General features: G+C 54.5%; 1 protein-coding gene across 15 annotated transcripts in view; it reads left to right on the top strand.

Moving 5' to 3' along the window:
• Nucleotide 1: 1 nt before the first annotated feature.
• CELF5 (CUGBP Elav-like family member 5) overlaps nt 2–22,468 on the top strand; it is a 24,912-nt gene continuing 2,445 nt past the window's right edge. For 2 of the 15 annotated variants that reach the window (XR_014934993.1, XM_032440976.2), the window contains exons 1-9: nt 41–130; nt 295–411; nt 638–746; nt 8,171–8,253; nt 16,153–16,204; nt 19,052–19,180; nt 19,631–19,710; nt 20,463–20,609; nt 22,202–22,346. Coding sequence is in view for 11 of the 15 variants with exons in the window: in XM_032440976.2 (XP_032296867.2) it covers nt 56–130; nt 295–411; nt 638–746; nt 8,171–8,253; nt 16,153–16,204; nt 19,052–19,180; nt 19,631–19,710; nt 20,463–20,609; nt 22,202–22,346 (937 nt within the window). In the remaining 4 variants the exon portion in view is untranslated. Of the gene's footprint in view, nt 131–294; nt 412–637; nt 747–3,189; nt 3,564–5,515; nt 5,610–8,170; nt 8,254–14,643; nt 14,941–16,152; nt 16,205–19,051; nt 19,181–19,630; nt 19,711–20,462; nt 20,610–22,201; nt 22,347–22,468 lie in introns of those variants that run through there. The other 13 variants (XR_014934994.1, XM_032440978.2, XM_032440977.2 and 10 more) reach the window with 12 other exon arrangements.

Below are 22,468 nucleotides of genomic sequence, written 5' to 3' on the forward strand. Positions count from 1 at the left end.
GCGGGGCTTGGCGCTTGGAGAAGGCGGGCGGGTTCTCTCCTCACACTCCATCGCGATGCCGAAGGACGAGGAGATGGCGGCGGGGAGCGGGATGGGGAGCAGCACGGAGGGAGAGGAACAGGAGGGAAAGGTAACGGCTGTGCTGGTTGGAAGGACGGGCCTGATGGCTGGAAGTCGCCATGAAGGAGGAGGGGGTCCCTGTGGGTGCTGTTAGTGAGCCCAGGTACTGTGCTCACAGGGTGAGGCCTGTGGCTTTTAGACCATGCCATTGAAACTGGTGATCCCCCTGTCTAGAAAAGAAAGAAAGAAATGCCTTCAAAGTCAGAGAAAAGGCCGAAAACAGAGGCCAGGTCTTCGAGAGCAGCAGCAAAGCCCCAGGGACGAGACAGCGAAGAAGAAGGCATGTTCCAGGTATGGAGAGCACAGCCCCTTCCTCTTCATACCCCTCTTTGTACCCTCCTCCTCCTCATGGCACAGGTTTCCCCTTCACTTCCTATGCTCATAATAACTATGGCTAAGTCAGTTTCTTGGGGTGGCTGCTGTTTCCTCGCTGCTTTTCTGCTGTTGTGAGCAGCCCTGTGGGCTGCAGAGCAGCTCGTGGTGGGCAGGGCTCAGTGCTGGCTCTGTGTACCTGCAGATTGGGAAGATGCGCTACGTCCGAGTGTCCTGCTTCAAGGGGAAGGTGCTGGTGGACATCAGGGAGTTCTATATGGACAAGGAGGGGGACATGAAGCCGGGGAGGAAAGGTACTGCTGGCTTCTGTGGGTGCTGGCTGCTCTTTGGTTACTCACTGATGGTCACTATTCACCTTAGACCTTTTACTTTGGGACTTTAATGATGATTTGCCCGCTTGCCTCAAGGTTCCCAGGCCCCAGACTTAGATTGCCCTTCTCTCCTGCCTTGTGAGCTGTAGGGCTCACCAGAGATTCAGCTCCTGGGAGACAAATTGAGGAATGTTTTGCTCCTTGCTATTGATTTTTGCGTTAAGGCAGATGAATTTCTTTGAGCTCGGTTTGCTCCGTAACCACTAAGCACGGGTTTTCCTTGCAGAGATTAATTTCCTTCAGGGAAAAGACCCCTATCAATTACTCAGAGGGAACTGCTTACCCTGGACATTGGGAGCAGAGCAATGCATCCTTTGGGGTGGTAGAGGGAAAGGAGCATTGTGGGCGCCTTCCTGGCTGCATAAAGCACACTTGCAACCAAAGGCAGAACATCTCTCAGCTAGAACAGAAACAAGGAGGAAATGTTTTCCATTTAATTAATGCCTCTGCTGTTTTTCTCAGGAGTTGTTGGCCCCTGATTTTTATCTAGAGAAATTAATAAAGCTCAGCCCTCGTTCTTTAACGAAGCCAAAAGGAACAAGTTGATAAGGCTGAGCTGGAACCCGCTCTGCAATTCCATGACCATATTTGTTTCCTCAAGGAGAGGGAAGGGAAATGAAGACCTTATCTCTACTGGGCTTAAAAATCAAAGGCCAGCTCTTTTCTAGAGTTGAAGCCATAGCCGTGCTTTCTTGTTAGCAGTTAGAGCTGCATTTCCTTTGGCTGAATGAAGGGATGGTTCATGCTTATGGGCAGGGAAAGGCTTCCCTAAAATCTCTTTCCAGCTCATGAAGGTGGGAATTTTCCTAGGGAATAAATAGACTACAAGAGGCTGCAGGGCTCCTTGAAAGGCAGCTTCATCTCCTGTCCTCACACCATGCTTTGGTGATAGCACTGAGTACTGCCTGGTATGGATGCTGAAGCACTGACACGGTTGCTGTGCTCAGCAGGCCGCCCCTGTTTCTTTTCTGGGCTCAGGCTGCACCTTTTCCTTCTGTAGCTGGATTGAAGGAGCTGCTGCTTGATGCTGTGGGCTGCTTGATGCCGGCTGCTTGCTCTGAACGCCCCTTCTGCTGTTTGCAGGCATTGCTCTGTCTGCAGAACAGTGGAACCAGCTGAAGGAGATCGTTCCTGACATTGATGCTGCAGTCAAGAAATTCTGAGCTGAAGGATGTTGGACGTCTTCAATCTGTTCCCTTCCCCCTTGAGCGAGCTGGGAATGATAGGGCCGAGAAATCTCACCTGGAGCTTTTCCTTTGCCATGTGGGGTTTTCTGCACCGAGGTGGTGGGAATGACAATAAAAGTGGCTCTGGCACTTGTAAGGAGCACGTAGAACTCGAGCTTCAGCCCTTCTGGTCTCAAGCTGACATGAGAGCTGGGCACTCAGTGCTGGGAGGACACGACTCCAGCCTGGCTTTCCTTGCTTACTAAGGAATTAGAAGCTAAAAGCCTAAGGTGGCAAGCAATGGGAAAGGCAGGGAGAGGGCATCTTCTGCTTGGGTTCCCAGTGCAGGATGAGCTGCAGCGAGCACAGCCCTCCCCAGCAAGACTTCAGACTTTGCAGCAGCCTGCGCCTCCATCTATTTTGGGTTCTCTCCTTGCCCTGGTTTCCATAGTATCCGAATGCTTCCTGCTCTTAAATATATCCGTGTGACACTTGCAGCACCTTGGTGGAGTAGGAGGAACTGAAGCCGTTGCTCTGTGGAGGTGCTGGGCTGTGACAGCTCAGGGCGGAGCTGCCAATTGAAAGTAGGCTTTCCCAAAGGCTGAGCTGGGAGCTGCCATCGCTTCCAGCAGAGGGTGAGGGGAGAAAAGCGATCCAGCCCCCTCAGCTGAATGCTGGGGCTGTGAGGGTGGGCAGCTCGGTGTCTGCTGCCTTCCCTTGTCCTGTGCTCACAGTGTTTAGTGAAGTGCCACTAACACGGGTGTTTCCATGGTGGAGGAGCTGTGCTGGTTATTAGGGCTGGTTATTAGGGCTGTTTGTGCTGGTTCTTAGGGCTCATTGTGCACTCCTACAGCACGTGCCAAAGCTGTGACCCCACGGTGCTGGGAAGGCTCAGTGGTTCTGTCCCAGCCCTGGGGAACCACATTAAAGTGAGGAAAGCTGCCATTTCCACCCATGATGCCCAGCCTGGGAGCAGAGCTGAGCTGATAAAGGCACAGAGCCGTGTGCTGCTGGTTGGTGCTTCGGCATCACGGCGATGTAGCGGGTTGGGAACAGCCCAGGACACCCAGAACCTCCCGGCCTCCCCCTGAGTCCGGGCACGGCCTGAGCGGGGCCTGCGGGATCCTCCGCCGTCGCCCCCCGCCGTGCCCCGCCGCTGCTCGGTTCCTCCTCTTCCCACCAGGGGGCGCCCTCTCGCTCTCCTTTGTGGCTGCGCGGTGGCGGCGCGGGCGGCGGGGCCGTTCCCAGGCGCTGCCTCCCCCGTCCGCCCGCAGCCGGGCGCGGGGCATGGCCAGACTCCGCGAGGGCGAGGCGAGGATCCAGCCGCAGCCGCCGCCGCTCCCGCCCGCGCCGCAGCCCCCGCCGCCGCGCCGAGCCTCCCCCATGAGCAGCAGCGGCGGCGCGGAGCCCCCCGCGCAGCCCGACAGCATGAAGGACCTGGATGCCATCAAGCTCTTCGTGGGGCAGATCCCGCGGAACCTGGAGGAGAAGGACCTCAAGCCGCTCTTCGAGCAGTTCGGCAAAATCTACGAGCTCACCGTGCTCAAGGACCGCTACACCGGCATGCACAAGGGTGAGGGGTCCCCCGGCACGCGGCGGGGCACGGCCTGCAGGCGGGGACGGCTCCTCGTGGGTCCCGCGGGGCCGCCCCACGCGCGACCCCCGCGTTCCGCAGCTGCTGCCCCCGGTTCTGCCTCCCCCCCACCCCCATCAGGCGAGGGGCGGCATCCACGAGGGGTCGGCATCCACCGCCGAGGGGCGGGGATGGGGTCGGGGCCGAGAGATGGGCCCCACGGGGTCGTGCTGCTGCCCCCGCTGGGAGCCGGTGCGTGGGGTGCTGTGACAAAGGGCCGCTGTGGGGTCACGGCCCGTGGTGGCAGGTCGCGGCCAGAGGCGCCGGGTCGGGAATCCCGCTGTGCAGAGGTTCTCCCTGTGCTCTCACCCTCCCTGGCTGTGATACAGCAGAGCAATGGGAAAGTCTGCGTAACAAAGAATATTAGCGATCGCTGTGCTATTTACCGTGGCCTTTACGAGAGATGAGAGGGGCCTTCTTGAGTGCTGAATAGCTGAAAGACGTTCAGCAGATGCAAAAAAAGTTTGGGGAGGCTTGTTTAGCTCCAATTGTTGTGTTTGAAAGCCGTGTTTTGAATAGGCGTCGTGTTCTGCATGTCAGCTCCCTCTGTGAGCGGCTCCAGCTCACCCTTAGCAGGTGTTGAGGATCTTACAGTCACCGCTGCTCCAGCACCGAGTGGGGATGCTGGACTGAACAGAGAGGGAAAGGGAGCACGGGAAGATAAGTTTATTTCCAACCAAGTCTAATGTAACCCCAGTGGAAAAATAGAAAAGTTCCTCATTGAAGCGTAGCAGAGTTGGGCTGGCTTGGATTTAGCCAAAGATGTAAATGTGACCTGGGACTTGGAACCAAGATGTTGTGTTTGTATGCACAGGGCAGAGCCCAGCCCTGTATCCAACAGGCAGTGAGCAGCGAGCTTTCAAGGCTGGAGGGAAGAGAATGGGCCCGAGGCATGAGCTGATGGCACATTTCATTGCAGTTGGCTTATTGAATATAGCCCGTGTGGTCTGTGGTTATGTTTTTGGAGCCAGATTCTAGAGATCAGCCACTTAGATAAGGGAGGGAAGAAATCACACACACAATCCAGGCATCTCTGGCCCCAGTGTTCCCCTCCCATCTCACTGGGTCTGGCTGTGTTGGTGCAGGAGCTGCTTTGCTCCCTGTGTTATCAGCAGGAGCAGAGGGTCAGCAGTGGGACCCAGTCAGGGCTTTGCATCCCTGGGGCCATGGAAGGCTTTGGCAGATCCTGTGCACCAATCCCTGCATCATCTTCCTTGGTAGGTTGAAATATTTTCTCTCCCCGTGTTCCCAGCTCTGCAGCAAGATCCAACTGACAGCTCCCAAACGTCTCCCATCTGCTTTTTCCTTCTCCAAAATGGGGAGAAACTCATCTGAGAGGCCAGCACTGCTGCCAAAGGCCATCAGCTTTTCTTGCAGCCCCTTGCAGCTCGACACCAGGAGCTGAGCAGCTCCTCCTGCCTCAGGATGGAAGGAAAGGTGGATAATAAGGTGCTCTTTGTGCCCAGCCAGGAGCTGCAAGCTGTGAACCAAACCCTGCAGGTTGTTCTTCACCTGGTGAACTGTGGAGGTAGAGGATGCAGATGGAAACATGAACTCGGTTATGACACGGTTCTGGTAGTGCCTGTCTATTAATGGTCTCAGTTACCTGGCTACTGGTAGTTGGTGCTGTTCCAATCCCCTAATATTATTTATGAGGCAGTGTTTCTATTTGTGCTAATCACAGGTACATTTGCATGTTAATGGCAGTGTTTTCCTTCATGCTAATGTCTCTCCAGAAGGAGCAGGGAGGTGTTTATTAGAGCAGGCTCTTGGAGTGGGTCAGAGGGCTCTGAGCAGTGAGGATTGAGAAGAAAACACTGACCCCGGTTTCCAGGATTGGGTAAAACACAAGGAGTGCTTTCGTGGATGGATTTCCTAGCAACGCCGGTGGGAGAGGAAGCAGGGAAGCTGTGGTGTGAGATACGGAGCTGAGCTGCTGGGGAATGGCAGGACAGGAGCAGCCCTTTAAGGGGCACCTGGAGGCAGGTGAGTGGCTTTTCCAAAGGGCAACAGCAGCCTCAGCCTCCTGCGCTTCACTGGCAGCTGAGTTTTGACTCGGCTTCTGTAGGCTTGAAGATAAGCAGCCTGCTGACTCCGTGCTTCCCCTGCTGTAGTGTTTGACAAGATTTTAAATGCTAAGTTGAATCTGGAAGGCCCATCTTCTGCAAACTGACAGCCTTACCTTACTCGAGGCTTTAGGCTGCTGATGTCTGGAGTAACGTATAGGATCTGAAGGGTCTGAAATCCCAGAGTCCACACGTGGTTTGGAGATAGCTTCTTTTTGCTGCAGCATCTTGCAAGTGGAACGAGGCTGGGTTCTGCTTGCAGGGAGCTGGAAGCCCTCCTGCAGGCTGTGGGAGGTGGATGGGCAGGTAGCAGTTTGACGCAGCTCAGCCTACGCGCGGTTCTCTCTGCACAAGCTGTGCAGCCAGCCCTGCAGTCAGCCATGCAGCCAAGGGCCGCGCATCCCGTTGCCTCTTGGTGGTGAAGATTCACGTACGTCCATTGAGGGGGCATCCAACGCTGGGAGGTGTGAGACCTGCACGTGGTGTGCTCCCAAGGTTCAGCTGTGAGTCATGGGAAGGAAGCTGCCGTTTCAGACACCTGGTAGGCATGTATCCATACAACCTGTGGAGCGGGTTCCCTGCTCACTTCATCCTGTTTCATTCAGTGCCCGGCCTCCCTAAATTCCTGCCCTCTGGCTGTATTTGCTGTCATCCTGTCCCTGTGCTGCAGACTGGCCTCTGAAGGCCAACGACTGGTCAAGTCCATCCTCCCCTCCTGTTTATCTTTTTGCAAGGTTTAATGAACTAATTACTCATGGTCACACGCACAGGGAGCCCAAGGAGAGCAGGTGCCAGAGGGTGGCAAAGCAAAGCACTGTCATCAATAAATGCTGTCTCTGGAGGACAGAGTTGGCCTCCTGTGAGGTCTCTGTGCAGTAGCAGCGTGTCATCGTTCTGCATCTCAAACAGTGGACAACCTGTTCTGGTGTGTTTGGTTTCCTGAGAGCCCCGGGGCCCTTCCAGCACCATCTCAGCAGACACAAAGCTCTGGGTGCTGGAAGTGCCCTGAATGCCATAAACCTGGTGCCATTGACCTGAGTCTGCTGTTAGCTAAAGCAGGAAGTGCAAAATGAGGGAGAACTGGGCACCTTTGCCATCCCTGTGGTTGGTTTCTCACTGCTGAGGGGGTTAATGGGTCTCATCTTCTTTTCTGAGTGGGGCTGGGCTGCCTTTGCTACCTGCATGTTTCCTGACCCTGCTGTGTTTGTTAAATAAGCTGTGGATCCCACGCCTGGCCTTGGTGCAGCATTCTCAGTTCCAAACCCAGGCAATAAGAAGCTTTAATTCTCTCTTAGACGCATCTAATACTCGTGTGCTGTTTGTGGAGGGTGGTGGCTTTGTGTTGGTTTTTTTTTCTAGCCATAAGGATGATTTGCTCAGCTGCAGCAATTTCTGGGAGCTGGGATGGAAGAATAGCATAATCCTGCTGCCATGGGTTGGGATTGTCTCGAGCAGCTGGCTTCCACATGGCCTAAAAACATTATGGAGCAGAGGGAGAGCTCTGTGCAGGCCTCGTCCTGTGCCCACCGTTGGATCTGCAGGGCTCTGAAGTGACTTTGGAGGCAGAGGAGCAGCCTTTGTTTGGGCTGTACTGATGCATCTACAAGCCCAGCGCAGCCCTGGGCACGTTGGCACTCAGTGCCATGCCAAAGGGATGCATCTCACTTGTGCTTAGGATGGGAAATGCTGCAGGGAATAGGAGGGGGATGAGTGAGGGAGTCACACGCATTCCAGCATCTGAGTCTGTTCTCCAGCGCTTTTCCCAGCCTCATCTGAAACAACTCAAGTGACAGAGCTCCAGGCACTTCCCCGGGGAGATCATTCCACAGTCTAATAAATTTCCCTCTGCTAGGACGTGTTTCTTGACAATCAGCCAATTTTTCTTCTTTTTGTTAGTTTCATTTGATTGTTCTGAGCGTCAGAGCACCCAGAGATGAGCCCTTTTCTTCCTGGAGGGGCTACAATCCTTCCCCTCACCCCAGATCCCAGTTTTAGGCTGAGATGTCGGGTCAGACCTTGGCTGAGAACAGGATCTGGCCTTTTCCTTACACTTTACATCTGCCCACATGCAGTGCTGGCCTGCATCTCTGCATTTTGCTCTCCTGTTTCTTACTTTGCTCAACATCTATTTCAGACTGACATGATTCTCTGAGACCCCTTTCCACAGCGTAACAGACCTGGGATGAGACCTGCAGGGCCTTTCATGTTGTTTCTTTGCCTTTTTCCCTAGAGACTGCAGTACCTCCAGGTTTCATAACATTTGTTCTTTAATTACCAAACCTTCCACTCTCCCTCCGCTAATGAAGAAATCGTGTCTCACACAAGGGCTGTCCTGGGCACTCCATCTTTAGCAGGACAGTTGGAACGCAGATCTGCTGGCACAGGCACCACCTTGGTCACCTACTGTTACCAAAGAGAAATACTGTGTCGGTGTGCATCTGCAATTGCACGTTTAACTTGAGCTTATTGTGTCCACTGCAGGTTGTGCATTCCTCACGTACTGTGCCAGAGACTCTGCCATCAAAGCCCAGACAGCGCTACATGAACAGAAGACTTTGCCAGGGGTAAGTCCCAGCACAATGTACCACGGGCTGGCAAACAGGAGGTTGTTGGGGAGGGAACAGAGATGTAAAAATGGCTTGGGAAGGAGGAGTGCTCTTGGCCCAGCTGCTGCTCTGTGTCTGTCCTACCAAGGCTGCCCTGTGTAACTTCCTTGGGACCTGCTGGTGAGCTGGGAGTTTTGACTCACTGCCATTCCTGCTTCTGTGCGGTGTGAGGGCTTTGAATGGGCAGTTCCCTCACTGTGCTGAGAGGGCTGAGCAAACGCATTGGAAAGATTCATTTGGAGTTGAGTAGGTGGAGGAGTTGGGTACTTGTAGACAGAAGCTCACAGGAGGCACTGAATGCTCAAGGCAATGGGATAATTAATGTAAACCAGGGGTCTCTGGAGAAGGGTTAGAATTTTTTAGCCATAACATTTCCTCTTTAACCCATGTAGGTCCAAACTGCTCCCCTCCCCTCTCCCAGCTCCCCTGAAGACCTTTACATGCACACAAGTATTTCCCTATTTGTGTATCTGTGCTCTCTTTTCCTATGGATCTGTGTTGGCATTAGGGGAGCAGAAAATGTGCCTATCTTGATTGCCACTTGACAGAGTCATTACAGTTGCAGGTTATGTGAGGACAGCAGAGGGGCACAGTGCAGATCGCCGGGTTCTCAGCTGCCATTTGAGTTAATGCTGTGCAATCTGCTGTGTGCAGTGGTCCCAGGCAGGGCGGGCAGTCCATAAGAAATAGCTGAAGGATGGAGGAGCAGCTGTGATGAGTCATGGTACAGCAGTGTGACACAGCCACGTCCCTGCCCAGGGTTAGAGACACCCTGACAGGTTATTCCTGCGGGGCTCAGCGCGTTTAAAGCAATCTCAGTTTTGCTGCATGCCTGTGTTGGGAATCTGTTGCATGTTCTGCTGTGTTTGTGCTGTCAGTGGTTACAGGGCCCTGCATGGGGTAGTGCTTAAAGGATGCGGTGATCTAAAGGCTTATTTTGTGAAGGGAGGTGTAAGAAAATGCAGTGTGTGCTGGCTGAGTGCTTCCAAACATGTGAATCTTGAGACAGTTAATGAGCGACGTGCTGTAATTAAGCTTGGGGATTAAGATACAGATGAACTGTGCTGTATTTGGAGCTGTCGATCTTCAGGCTGGCAGCGTTTTGCTTTATCACATTGCGCTCCTCCTCTGGGAATTCCTTGTGTGAACGAGAAGGCAGAAGGTCATTTGACCACTTCATTCATTGGTCATTTAGAGATGGGCTCTACCAGAACAAAATAGACCTCTGTTCTGATTTGGGCAGAGCTGATCTTAGCATGGACATGGGCTGCTTGACCTGAGGCAGCTTGGCAGGAGAGCTGGAGCAGGGCTGCTGGGTTCTCTTCTCACATCTATCACTGGGTTTGCTCTACACCCACACGTGTATTACCTGTGCCCTCTGGGTTGGATGCGAGGGCTGCCAGCCCTAGGAACGCTGCCACGTTGCTCCAGCAGTCTCATTGCCTGCAGCGTGGCTGTCCTGAGCTCTTAAATGGCTGCTGGTTACTGTAGGTTTTCTGTATAAATCAGTAGCAGTCACCGTGGTCTCTTTTGGCTTTTATGGTGTTTCTGACAAGTTCTCCCTTTTGGGGATGAAATTCTCTTTGCGCCGTGGTTTTTATTTCGTCTGTTTATCTTTAAATAAGTGGCAGCTAAATAGAATCCAAGTGTTAAACTCAAAATAGCTTGTTTTGGACAGTAAGGTTTAGCATCTTGTTCTGAAAGTAGCCAGATTTGCAGTTCACACTCCCTTTCCTAAGGCGTTGCTATACTGAGGGTGTAAAGCAGGGAGGCTGTCAGCTGCGTATTGCATTATCTGAAACTTGTGTTCAGAGGGACAGAACACCTGTGTTGTCATCGGAGCTGCTGCCAGTCCAGCCTGCAAGTAACAAGTGCACGGATTCTCCCCTGGGGAAGGAATGATGGAGCTTCCTAGAACAGAGAGGTAAAGTCTGCAAGATTTGAGGAAAGACAAGCAGCCCAAGGAGGCCGAACAGAAGCAGATTCTTTGGATCCGGAATGCAGAGAGAAAACCATCGTGCTCCTTCTTCAATCTATTGTCCCCTCCAGCTGCCAGCCAGCCTAGCAGCACAGTTTCACCTCCTTGCTGCTCCCTGGCACACTCCTCCCTTGCTCAGTGAGATGATATTATATCTCAATAACCCATGCCTTTGATTCGTGATTGTGCCTTCACTTTGCCGAGTTCTGAAAGGAGCTGGAGAGGTTATTAATGACACACAGTGATCACACACCAAGTTAAAGCCTCTTGCTAAGTGAAATTTGAGGGAAATGCAGGCAGCTTTTCAGTGTTTCGCAGAAGCGCTTTGTGTCGCTTTTCATTCGCAGGGAGACAGTTGCAAATTACGTCAAATTGCTCCTGAAGAAGGGAAGGAAGAATGGAGGGAGAGAAGGGGAGGGAGGCTTTTTTAAAGAGTAATTCATCTGGCGAGATACAGTCACTGTTTTATTCCTATGCAGAACAAAGAAGGGCTTGCTGAAAGGTAGGCGAGTAAGTGGCAGAAATTGGTATTGATCCAAGCTGGGAATACGGGCAGTTTGAGAGCAGCAGTGGGGGCACTGAAACATAGGGAAGGAACTCATGGATGCAGCCAGGGCTTGGGAATGCAGGGCCACAGGAATGGAAAATTACGGCCAGCAGCAGCACTAGAGCAGAGAGAGACTCTGGGAATGCACCAGAGGTTGAGATGCAGCAGCAGTAACTCACATGGCTGGGCATCAGGATTAATGCAGAGACACAGCAGTGAGTGGAGAGCATCCCTGTGGGCAGGCTGTGCCTGCACTGCCAGGACGTGGGCTGCCTCAGCATCCAGAGCACGTGATGGTATGAAGGAACACAGGTGTCTGAAGTGGTCTTTGTGGTTTGATCTCTTGTGCAGAGCAGGGGGGAGAATTTTTTCTTGTTCCAGTGCAGGTTTGCAAGGTGCAATCTCAGCAGACTCACCTGGGAGCCACAGTCAGTAGCACAGAGAACATGTGAGACCTCGTCAATGAAATGGCAGCGATGTGAAGGCACCGGGGCTGCACAAGTGCCCATTCACTGCAGAGGTGAAGGCAAATGCTCGTTCTATCCAAGATTTGGCTCAAGGGGCTGAAAACTAACAGCAAGGCAGCAGCCCTACCAAGTACACACCCTGAAGAGGCAGAGGGAGAACAAGCTGCCAAGGCAAACATTGCTGCTTGCAGCCCACAGAGTTGGAAGGATAAAGAAATTAAAGCTTAGCACCCATTCCTACATGCTGTTCAGAAATGCACATGCAGGTTCTGTCCTGTGCACAAGCACATCCCATCCATCCCTCCCATCCTCTCTAGATATTGCTGCCTGTTGCACAGCTGGGCTCTCATGACTTGTAGTACAGAGCTGTGGCTTTTGTCTCCCAGACTGTTCCTATTTAACATCTCCCAGGCTGAGGTCACCCATGAGGACAGGGATCTCTGGGTTCCCTACAGGATCAATGTCGCCATCCTGGCTGGGTGTCTGTGGTGGACAACCCTGCCTGTCCCTGCTCAAGAGCCCAGTTTTCTTCCTTCAGCTTCCAAGGACACACTTGTTGTCCTTAGACCTGTACAAAAACATCTGGGGTATTTGGCATTTCCCTTTTCTCACCTTAAAGCTCTTTGGCACTGAGCTCAGATGATGAGAGCAGAGCAATGGGGATTATCATCCAGTGTCCTCCTTGGTGCTCTAATGAAGGAGCCCTGTGAGAGCAGCCTGGCCATGGAATCCAGGAGCCTGAACTGATGATGTGTGCCTGCCAAAGCCACGCACGTGGCAGGGCTGTCTGTGCTCGGCTGGGCTGACCTCCCTGCTGGTTGTCTGATGCTAATGCACAGTAATGGTGCTGTCATTTCTGCAGGGCTATCAAGAAGATGCAAAGGCTTTGAGTCACAGCAATAAGCTTCTTGCCTTGCTCCCAGAGCAGTGCTAGCTGGAGAGGGGACAAGGAGAGCTGACTGTTAAGGGAGAAGGAACGCAGAGCAGCCATTGCCTGTGTGTTGTGGCTGCTTGCTGAGTCCTGTGTGCACTCAGCTTTGGGAGGGAAGGGGAGTGAGCTCCCCTGCTCTGTGCTGGGGGAAAAGTACCTCCCAGAGAAACCTGTGCAATGAGTTCCTCAGCTCTGCTTGTGACACAGTGGTGAGGTGGAAGCTCTCCAGCTCTTGGAGACAGAAGGTTGTAGCTACATGGGCTGGAGCTGTGTGGTTTGGGCTCTGGACTTTACATGTCACCTCCATCGTCATGTCCCTTGGATTCTATTGAAGCACAGCTCTCAATATTATCCTCGTCTCCTGTGTGGCATTGGATGCGGATTGAGTTGGACTGAATTCTTCAGTAGATCATAGAGTGCTGCTCATTGCTTCTGTTGCTCACTGCTGTGTGAGACCTCTTCCCTTTCCCCATGAAGGCACGTCCTGTATCCAGGGCTAAGGTACAGCAGCACACCAGGGAAAGAGCAAGCAGGAGGCTTGGGCACCAGCCCAGCACTGTCTGTATTCCGCACCAGATGCTGAGTTCAGGTGAGCAAACCAGCATTTAACTTCGGTTGCACAGCTAGAATTGATTCCACTCATCGTGCAGGGCATCTATAACTGGCCAGCAGAGGTCCAGCCCACAACCTACAAAGCCTGAAATCCCAGGACCTCATTCTGCCAATGGCCTTGGATGCCTTTTGGTTCCTGAAGTCCCAGAGGAGCCAGCCTGCATCATGTGTTTAATGCGCTCTGCCTCTGACCCACTTAACACTGTGAGGTTCCCCTGCATTGTACCTGGGGGGCTATTCTACATAACTTAACTCCTAATTAATAGAGAGGCTTGCCCTGTCGTCCGTGGGGGCTGTCTCTCTCGATCTGCAGTCTGAAAGCTGGAAAAGCAAGAGGAAGAGCTGGAAAAGCAAAAAGCAAGAGCTCAGAAAGCAAAAGCTCAGAAAGCAAAAGCAAGAGCTCGCTGCTCCTCCTGGCAGATGAGGCTGCTGGGTTGCTGAGCTGCAGGCGTTGCTTTGAATGTGGGTTTGGGGAGCAGAGCAGGGAGAGAAGCTTTGGGATGAGGGGTGGGCATCTGGTCCGTGTGGGTCTGCTGGCGTGTGTGAAATGTGGCCGTGATATCCTTCAGAAATGAACAAATAGGTTAAATTTTAATGCCCAGCTAAATAATTTAATGAGGAAAAATTAAGCTCAGCACGTGGAGCGGGTGCAGCCTCATCAGTCGTTTCTTTGTCCTGTGTGGCACACGTGTGTTCATGTATGTGTGTGTGGGGTGGACATGCCTGGCTGTGCACGTGTGTTTCTATCACCTGGGATCTGAGGGATGCATGTGCTGCCTCTGGCTGCGATTCTGGGCCCATTCAACCCTGGTTATAAGGGATGTGCACGTCCAGACTGAAAGCACGACCTGCCCACCATCCTCTGAATACCCCCCTCACATGGAAGAGGTGATGTCTGACCATCCTTTCTGTGCATCCCTATTCCCCATCCTTTGCTGTCCCGTTCCTTTTGGGCACAGAGCACTTGGCCAAGACCTGTGTTGGATTTTTGGACACCACAGTGACACTCCCAAGGCCTTTGGTGCTGAGTTAAAGCAGCTGTGGGCTCCCTTTGTGTTTGTAGGCTGCTTGAGAGGCCTTTGGTGTTTTCTCCATCTTCAGTGGCAGTGTGGGACTTGGAAGGATTGAAGCCATGGTCCCGCTGTGGGAAAGCTCTGGCTGCAGCCATGGGGCGCAGTGCTCGCCCTCCCCTAGGATGCCTCATCTTGCTGCAGCCACACGTTGCTGGCACAGCTGCTGGCCCGTGGTGCTGCTCTGCCATCAGTGCTGGCCCCCCTGCAGTCCTGTGGCCGTGCTGTGGGCTCACCCTGCTGGGCCCTGCAGGCTCTGGGGAGGGGGAAGGGGCGGACAGATGGACGGAGGGGGGGGGGGGCCCTCCCCGGAGATGGGACCAAAAATGGCTGTTCTGCAAAGCGAGGGAATGCCCCCAAGAGCTGATTTCCATGGCAACCACAAATGTCAGGTTCCATGCGGTGAATAACTGTTTCCATGACGACACCTCCTTTCCCCAAGGTGCTTGGAACTGGAGTGACAGCCCTTTGGGGGAGGGGACGGGGGAGCTGTGCCCAGGTACCGAGCCCCCCCCTCCTTCACCCCCTCCATCACCCCCTCTCCCTCCCCTGTGCTTTTGGCTCCTTGCCCTGGGCTGTCAGCCCCAGCATCCTCGGTCCCTCTATACCCATGTAGGGGCGGGGGGGTGATGCTCTTCCCTTCCTCCCTCCCTGCCCCCCAATGAATTTGCTCCACATAGGAGATGAGATCTGAGCCTGCCCCTCCATCTCCCTCCCCATCTGTTTAGCTTAATCCTGGTTTTGCTTCCTGGGTAGAGATGAAGCTATTTCTCCATGCTGCTGGAGAGGCAGGGAGGGAGGTGGGCAGCCACTCCTCCTGGCTCTGCTCAGATCCCGTCTTCCAGGCACACATCTGGGCTGCTTGCCCTCTTCCAGCCCGGCCTTATGACCCAAGGCTGCAGGAGCTGCCATATCTCAGCCAGGAGATCCGGGGCTTTCTGGAGCAAAATCTCACTGCCTCTTTCCAAACCCTGCCCCACATCGCACCGAGTTCACGGGCTGAAGGAGATGCCAGGTCCTCGGCTGCAGCTCAGAGCCTGGTGAGTGCCAGTGCTGCACATGCTGGGGCCGCCTGGCAGCACAGCAGGATGTTGGGAGCTCAGTAAATCCACGCAGTTGATCCAGAGCAGGAAAGAGATGCTCAGCCTCTTCCTTCTCCCTGAATGACACAGCAAGTCCTGGCAGACAGGGTTGAAGCCAGCACCGAAGTGGCCTTTCTTTGGGGTGTTGCCAGCCAGTTTCTGCAGCCCCCCCTCGCTCCTGGAGGCAGAGAAGGTGCAACCCAGGGATGCTCCCAGCTCTGGCTTCATCCCACCTGAGATCCACCAGTCTCTGCAAGCCAGTTCGTGGCCCTGGGCTATTGCTGGTGCTCCCCCATGCTCAGCCATAGCTTGGGCTGCTGGCTGGCACCTCTGTCCTGTGAGCTGCTGGGTTACCCATCAGATTTCCTCCAGCTGCTGTGAATATGGGCTCTGCTTTGGTTTCCTCCCCAGCCCACGCTGTGACAGCAGCGTGTATTTTGCATGCTGGCTTCTAAACACGTTTCAGTTTGTGACTTTAAAGGCCTGATTTTGTTCTCTGTTTTGTTTCCTAAAAGAGAGGGTAGAGCATTGCCCATGGGTCTGACCTGCAGTTATTCCTGGTGGTTTTTGTGCTGTGAATGTCACTGCTTCAAGTCATTGTCATCCTCTGTGAATGATGCTGTGAGACATGGAGTGAGATGTGCTGTGTGGACATCTGCCTCGTACACCATTGCTCAGAGGCCATTCAGGCTCAGATGGACCCTTGTAGCCTGGGGAGGAAGCTGCAATTTCTTTTCCCTTTTTGGGCAGCATAGGACACAGCAGTGCTGTACCACCCAGCTGACAAATGGTTTGCAAGTCAGCCAGTTAAGGCTGTGGGTTCCTTGATCCAGGTGCTCCTGGGCAGGGCTGTCTGTCTGTGCTACCTGGACAGTGCCCATGTCCTGTGGGCTGAGCTCTGGCTTTTGCTGCTGGTTGAATTATTGCTGATGGGTGCAAGAGAGGTGAGCAGCAGTTTGTGCATGCAGAGTATTTGCAGGAGATCCTGGCTTCCTTTTGAGAGCTCTGAAGTCCACGTGGTCCCTTCTGGGTTGCCATCACAGCGCCTCCATTCCCTTCTGCTGCTCTCCTGCCCCACACAACAGGCTGAAAGGGGCACCCGGTGCCATCAGCGCTGTGTGCCAGGCATGTGGGCCGTGCTCTAACCCTGTGTGTCTCTTTCTCTTGCAGATGGCGCGCCCGATTCAGGTGAAACCTGCAGACAGCGAGAGCCGTGGAGGTAGTTGTCATCTCTCCTTGTTCCTCCTTTGGTGGCTTTGTGGTGCAGAGCCCTGACCTGACCTCCCCCTCCCTGCAGTCTGTGTGAATGGGTGTTTGTATGTGGCACAGATTGAGGGTGGCTGATTCTCGTGCCTGCAGTTCACCTGTGGCTGCTGGGCTGGCTCAGCCCCTCTGCCCTCAGGGCTTAAGTGCCAGTGCAGAAAATAGCATGCGATGGGGAAGCACTTCTGGAGAAGGAGCCTGAGTTTAAGGCTGAGATGGAGGAGCTGGCAGCCTGCAGGGAAGCAGCTTGCTTAGAGCAGCACCTAATGAGCAGATTGGAGCTGGAAGACTGAGAACAGGAGAGTATTTCTTAAATGAATGGGGAGCTTACAGCAGCTCAGACGCTTCCTCTGGGTGGAGAGGGTTTGCAGCTCCTGCCCTGTCCAGATCTATGGATGTTTTACTGCTTTTCCTTGTCTTACTGCTACATTGCTTTGTCCCTTCTTCTGTTCCTGCATCTGCCTCTTTTCCCAAGTGGGAATCTCAGCCTCAAGCCCATGCAGAGCCCCATGAAATCCGAATATGAGGAGATCACTCCTCATCCCTTCTATCTTCTCCTCTGCTTCACAATATTTATATTGCAAACATTCATTTTTCCCTGGAAATGTCAGAGCAGTGGTTGTTCTGCAGCTGGGCTGGGCTGGAGAAAAGGGAGATGATGCTGCCTGCATGAATCCAGAGGAGGACCTGTCATCCCAGTGCAGGCTGTGTCAGCTCTTCCCTCCTCCTGCCTCTGATGTGAGCCCAGGAGGGCCAGCAAGAGATGGGCTGAAGGGGCAGAGGAGCTTGTCTGCGTTTCTGTGCTGCGCCAAGTCGATATGACAGCTGGCCCAAGCCCATGAGCACTGTGTTAGAGGCAAGAAAACCCCTCTGCCTACCCAAGGAGGACCCTACCTGCCTATGTGTGGGACCCATCCCATCCACAGCTGCCTCCCCCCACCCAACCTCGGCTGCTGGGGGCTGCTGGCCCGGTGCCCTCCATCTGCAGGGCTGTGTGCTCCCTCTCTCGTGGCTGTTCCCATGGTATCTTCATCCCGACCTGCTCTGCACTCTCCCTCCTCCCATCTGCCTGGCTGCGCCCAGAGCATGTTTCCATGGGAACTCAACAGCCAAGGATCAGAGACAATTTTCCTGCTTGCTGGACAGTATGGGGAAATTGCCAATCAGAAGGTGAAAAACAAGATCTGGAGAGAAACGGAGGACAAATGAGTGGAGGAGGGAGCCCTGTTACCAGGAGGGGAGTCCTTTGGAGCTGCAGAGGGAGCTGTGACCCACAGCAATGGCTGGAGGACGACAGCTGATTCGGGACCCATCCCTGAGAGTGGTGACAGCATCAGGTGGAGGCTGTGGGGTTTCAGGAGCTGCAGGAACATCTCACTGCTCTGGGCTGCCTCAGCAGCTCTGGATTCTTTCCCTGGGTGCCATCTTGGGAACGGGGCTGCATGAAATGAAAATAACTGGGGGAAAAAAAGAAAGGAGCCTTTTTTGCATCGTGAGGGATTTCACCCCATTCTGAGCATTCAGAAAACCAATATGTATGGGGTTATTTTTGCCTTTAGAGCTCAGGTCTGTAGGGTAGCACGGTTCTGAGCTGTTCTGCATAGGCAGAGAAGCTGGAAACGGTTTTTTCTTCCAAATTCAAGCAAGGAAAGCTGACATTCACCAATAGAAACCAGGCTTCCAAAAGGTTCTGTTAATAAACCCTCCCAAACAACAGAAGACCTGCAGCAAAACTGCAAGGACTACGACAAGCCGGCGGCGTCTCAGTGGATCTTTCCCAAATGAGTCATCAGCCCAAAGTGGATCCATTCATCCAAGCCTTGGCTGGGGGCAGATGCTGCCTTAGTACACGGTCTGTTCTCTCCCTTGCTTTTCTGCAATGGGAATGCGGCACGTGCACACTCCTTGCCCACGTTCTCATGGCAGAGCGTTGGGGAGGCAGCGTGCTCGTGTGCCTCGGAGCTGGGTCCGTGTGAGCGTGCCGGGTGTCATCTATTCAACCACACACACGCAGCACAACCCCTGCAGCCCGCGCTGTCGCTCCGAGACCTGTTGTTTTTCAGGTCACTGCACTCAAACAGACAGCAGCTTCCTCTCTATTTGCTGCGACATGCGTCACGTTGCATTGGTTTTGTTTGAAGCCGGCCCCTCCGATCCTGTCGCAGTAAGGAGCCCTCCCTGTCCTCAGCCCAACACCCCCCGTGGGCCACATCTCCCCATGTGTGTCTGTGGCACCGGGGCAGTGTTCTGTCATGAGCTGACGCAGCCATCCCCAACCATCCTCCTGCAGAAGCAGGGATGGGGCTGACGCTGTGTTCTTTGAATGGCTGCTCCCAGCAGAATGGGAGGATGCTGCTGTGTTTGTGCTCGGCTGTGTGGGCTGATGGATGGGGCAGGGCTGCGCTGCTGGGCTGGGCAGGAAGGGCACGTTGAAGCAGTGGTGCTTGGATACAAAGCAGCGGTGGAAATAGTGATGTTGGATAGAAGGAAATGGAAGCAGAGAAGCCAGAGTTGCTGCAGTTGGTGTGTGCTGCCTGCGATGATCTGCTGTGTGTCCTTAGGTGCCCCTTGGACTTCATGTGTTGCTCGTGAGGGGTGTAATTGCCCAGGCAGATTTTGTTATTCCCATTTATATTGGATTATCCAAAGGAAAGAAGAGCAATGACAAGCAGGGAATTGCTACTGACCACCAGGGAGGGGATGAGAGGGGACACAGCACGAGGCTCTTCTGTTCATACGTGTCCCTGTCCTCCTGCTTTGAACTATGTCCCTCATAGAAGGTTGATGTTTCTGTGTTTGCCCCTAGGGGACAGGAAGCTCTTTGTGGGCATGTTAAATAAGCAGCAGTCTGAGGATGACGTGCTCCGGCTCTTTGAACCGTTTGGGGTCATTGATGAATGTACGGTGCTGCGTGGACCTGATGGGAACAGCAAAGGTGTGAACCCCTCTGTGTCCTGCCCTTTCTCCCTGCTCTCCAGGTAGTGCTCGCCTGCCTCGTGGGAACACATAGAGCAGCCATGGGCAGGGAGGGGAAGGCTGGGGAGGATGGGCACAGAGATGGGTGGAGGGATGGGGACAAGGAGGAGCTGCAGGGGTCAGCAGTGAGCTCAGGTTGGGTTTGCAGTTGGAAACGTTTGTAGCCACAATTCGGAGCGTATAGAGAACATAGGGAGGAGGTTATGGGGGGCAGATGTGGAGGTGGTGACATCAGAGCTGTAAGAACGATGTGAGACCATTCCTGCTTGTCCAGAACGGAGTGTTTGGGGTGAGCCGTCCCTTTCGTTCCCCGCTGTCTCAGGGGGGCTCTGCTTTGCCCTGCGTGAGATGTGACCACACCACAGCGGTCCCATCACTGCGTCTCTGTGCTCTCTCTGTCCCTTTCCAGGCTGTGCTTTTGTAAAGTTCTCATCTCACACAGAGGCTCAGGCAGCAATCCACGCACTGCACGGCAGCCAGACAATGCCCGTGAGTATGAGGTCAGGGTAATCCCCCTTTCCTAATCCTCTCCCCCAGAGGGAACTCCCCCCCTGCCCACGACCACAGTTTCCAGCTCCATACAGTTGTGAGGATGGGGCACACGCACACATCCATGCTCTTGTCCTTGGGGACCATTCTGCCTCCTGGGCTGCTGTGTGTGTGATGGCCCAGACCGGTAGTGACAGCACTTTTATCTCTAAAGGCTAAAAAAAGAGAGAGCCAGGGATCAGGCTGTGAGTCTGTACCCAGCAGTGCGAGCAGTCAGGGCTGCAGTGCCTGGGCACCCTCCCTGTCCTCCTTTAGGTGGTGGAGGAGCCTCTGGGGTAGGTGGGAGTATCCCATGCAGGGTGTGGGGCTGTGTAACCACAGCTGTGCCCTCAATGCAGGCTGTGATGTTACCTGTCGCAGTCTCACAGCCTGCTGGGCAGGATGGTGGTGAATGCAGCCAGAGGTGTGTGCAGGTGTGTGAGGGGATGGATGGATGGATGGATGGATGGATGGATGGATGGATGGATGGATGGATGGATGGATGGATGGATGGATGGATGGATGGGGAAGGGCACAGTCCAGGTTCCAGGCAGCTGCTGAGCACTTTCACTCCAATATTTGCTCTTCTGCACCTCTTCCTCTCTGCTGCCTGCTCTGCCCATCCCACCTTGCCCAACTGCTGACTCTGCCTGCCCCCCCCCGGCCTCCTTCCCCCCCGGCCTCCTCTCTCTGTCTCCTCTCTCTGTGCCTAGGGCGCTTCCTCCAGTCTAGTGGTGAAGTTTGCTGACACAGATAAGGAGAGGACCCTCCGTCGTATGCAGCAAATGGTGGGGCAGCTGGGGATATTCACTCCATCTCTCACCTTGCCGTTCAGCCCATACAGCGCCTATGCGCAGGCTGTGAGTATCACACGGGGGGTTGGGGGGAAGGCTGCCCTCCTGGCTGTGGGGCAGCTCCTTACCTGGGCTGGGAGGCTGCTGACAGGTCTCTGTAACCGTGTACAAGCTTCCTGGCACCTGGGGTTTGTTCCAGTTTCTCAGTTGGCAGCGCAGCCTGTGGGCTTTTTCCTCCTGGAAAGGGTGACAGGAGAGAGCTGGGAGCTCATACAGTGAGGCTGGATTCCTCTGACACGTAGACTGGTGGAGGTGCCTGGGAACAGGTCGAGCATGAGCCCATGTCTTTCTATCTTGCGGGCAGCTCAGAGCCACGATTCCTGGCTGATATTTGCCTTGTGAACCAGGTCTGTGGCCCCAGTGTGTGTCTCAGTTTGTTTTTGGAGCTCCAGGAGAGCCCTGGGCACAGCCTCAAGTTTTTCTTTCTCTGCTGAAACTCTGGAGGGCACCAAGTCCCCACTGCTGCCTGTGGCTCCCAGAGCTTCTTCTCTTGGTCAGTGCCACCCATGTGGGGTTTGCAGGCCCAGAGGTGTTCAGTCATCCTTATTCCTCTCTGGCAGGGCTGGCAGCTCCTCTCATCTTGGGGGGGGGGGGCACACTGTGAGCTTGTGGCCTGTAGTGGGAGAGCAGGGAGACGTTCTGGACTCATTTGTCAGTCACCTCCACTCCTCAGAGTTTCCCATTAGTGACCAGAAGGCAGAACCAACCCCCAGCTGTGCTGCTCGCTTACCTGCTTCTCGTTTCCCCTCAGCTGTCTGAACACCTTCTCTCCACTCCTTACTAACCCTCCTGCTCTGCCTGCAGTTCCTTTCCCCTCGACTCGAGGCTTTGTCCCATTTCCCTTCCATCCTTCCTCCCCACGAGGACAGATCCTCGCCAGCTCTTGGGTGCACAAAATATGGGAGGCAGCGGGTGAGCAGCCCTGGAGCTGCTGCCTGGGATGCAGCACTGGGGGCTCAGTGATGGTGGTTGAGGCTGAGCACTGCTGTGTTCCCAGCCAAAAAGCAGCAGGTGTGAGGGCTGGGAAGTGAGGGCAGCCCTTAGTGCAGCTCCATCCACAGGTCGGATCCGGGCATGAATTGAGACCAAAGTAGGGCCCATAGGAACACATGGGTGCAGAGGAGGGTCGGTGGGGAGGTTGGTGCCATCACTGCCTGCGTGTTTCCTGGTGGCTCCGAGCTCCCCTCTGAGCCTCCACCACCACCCTTAGTCCTTACGGCTCATTAAGGTAATTTTATTGAAGTAATGAGAGCCGTCTGAGAAGGGCTGGTGTGGCACATTTGCATCTGAATGCGGGTCGCGTTCCAGGCAGCGCCTGCCACCAAACAGGCGCTAATGAGGAAAAGGGAAATCAATATTCATCTGCTAAGTAAGAAACGCTTTGGTTCGTGCCGGCTGGGCGTTAAGGCAGAGCGGTGTGTGCAGGGTGATGGGCCCGGGGGGACATAGCAGCACCTGGGTGCTCTCAGGAGCGTTGTGCAGGCTCAGGGTGAGGGATGCCCCCCTGGGGCAGCTCTGTGGGTCACGTAACACCTTGACGGGGGTGTTTGGCTGCTGGGGGCCGTGCAGACCCTGAGCAGCCCCGTCCTGCCTTGCAGCTGATGCAGCAGCAGACGACCGTCCTGTCCACCTCCCACGGCAGCTACCTGAGCCCCGGCGTCGCCTTCTCGCCGTGCCACATCCAGCAGATCGGGGCTGTCAGTCTGAACGGGCTGCAGGCTGCGCCCATCGCACAGACATCAGGTGAGGGCAGGAAGGAGCGACTGCAGCCCCTGGGCTGTGCCTGGCTGAGCTGCCTCCCCTGCTGCAACCCTGCAGACACCAGCTGGGAGAAATAAGAGCCCCGTGCACAGCAGTCCCACCTG

This window comes from Coturnix japonica, chromosome 16 (assembly GCF_054131305.1).
Source record: "Coturnix japonica strain WE chromosome 16, WE-NBRP24, whole genome shotgun sequence".
Taxonomy (NCBI): Eukaryota; Metazoa; Chordata; class Aves; order Galliformes; family Phasianidae; genus Coturnix; species Coturnix japonica.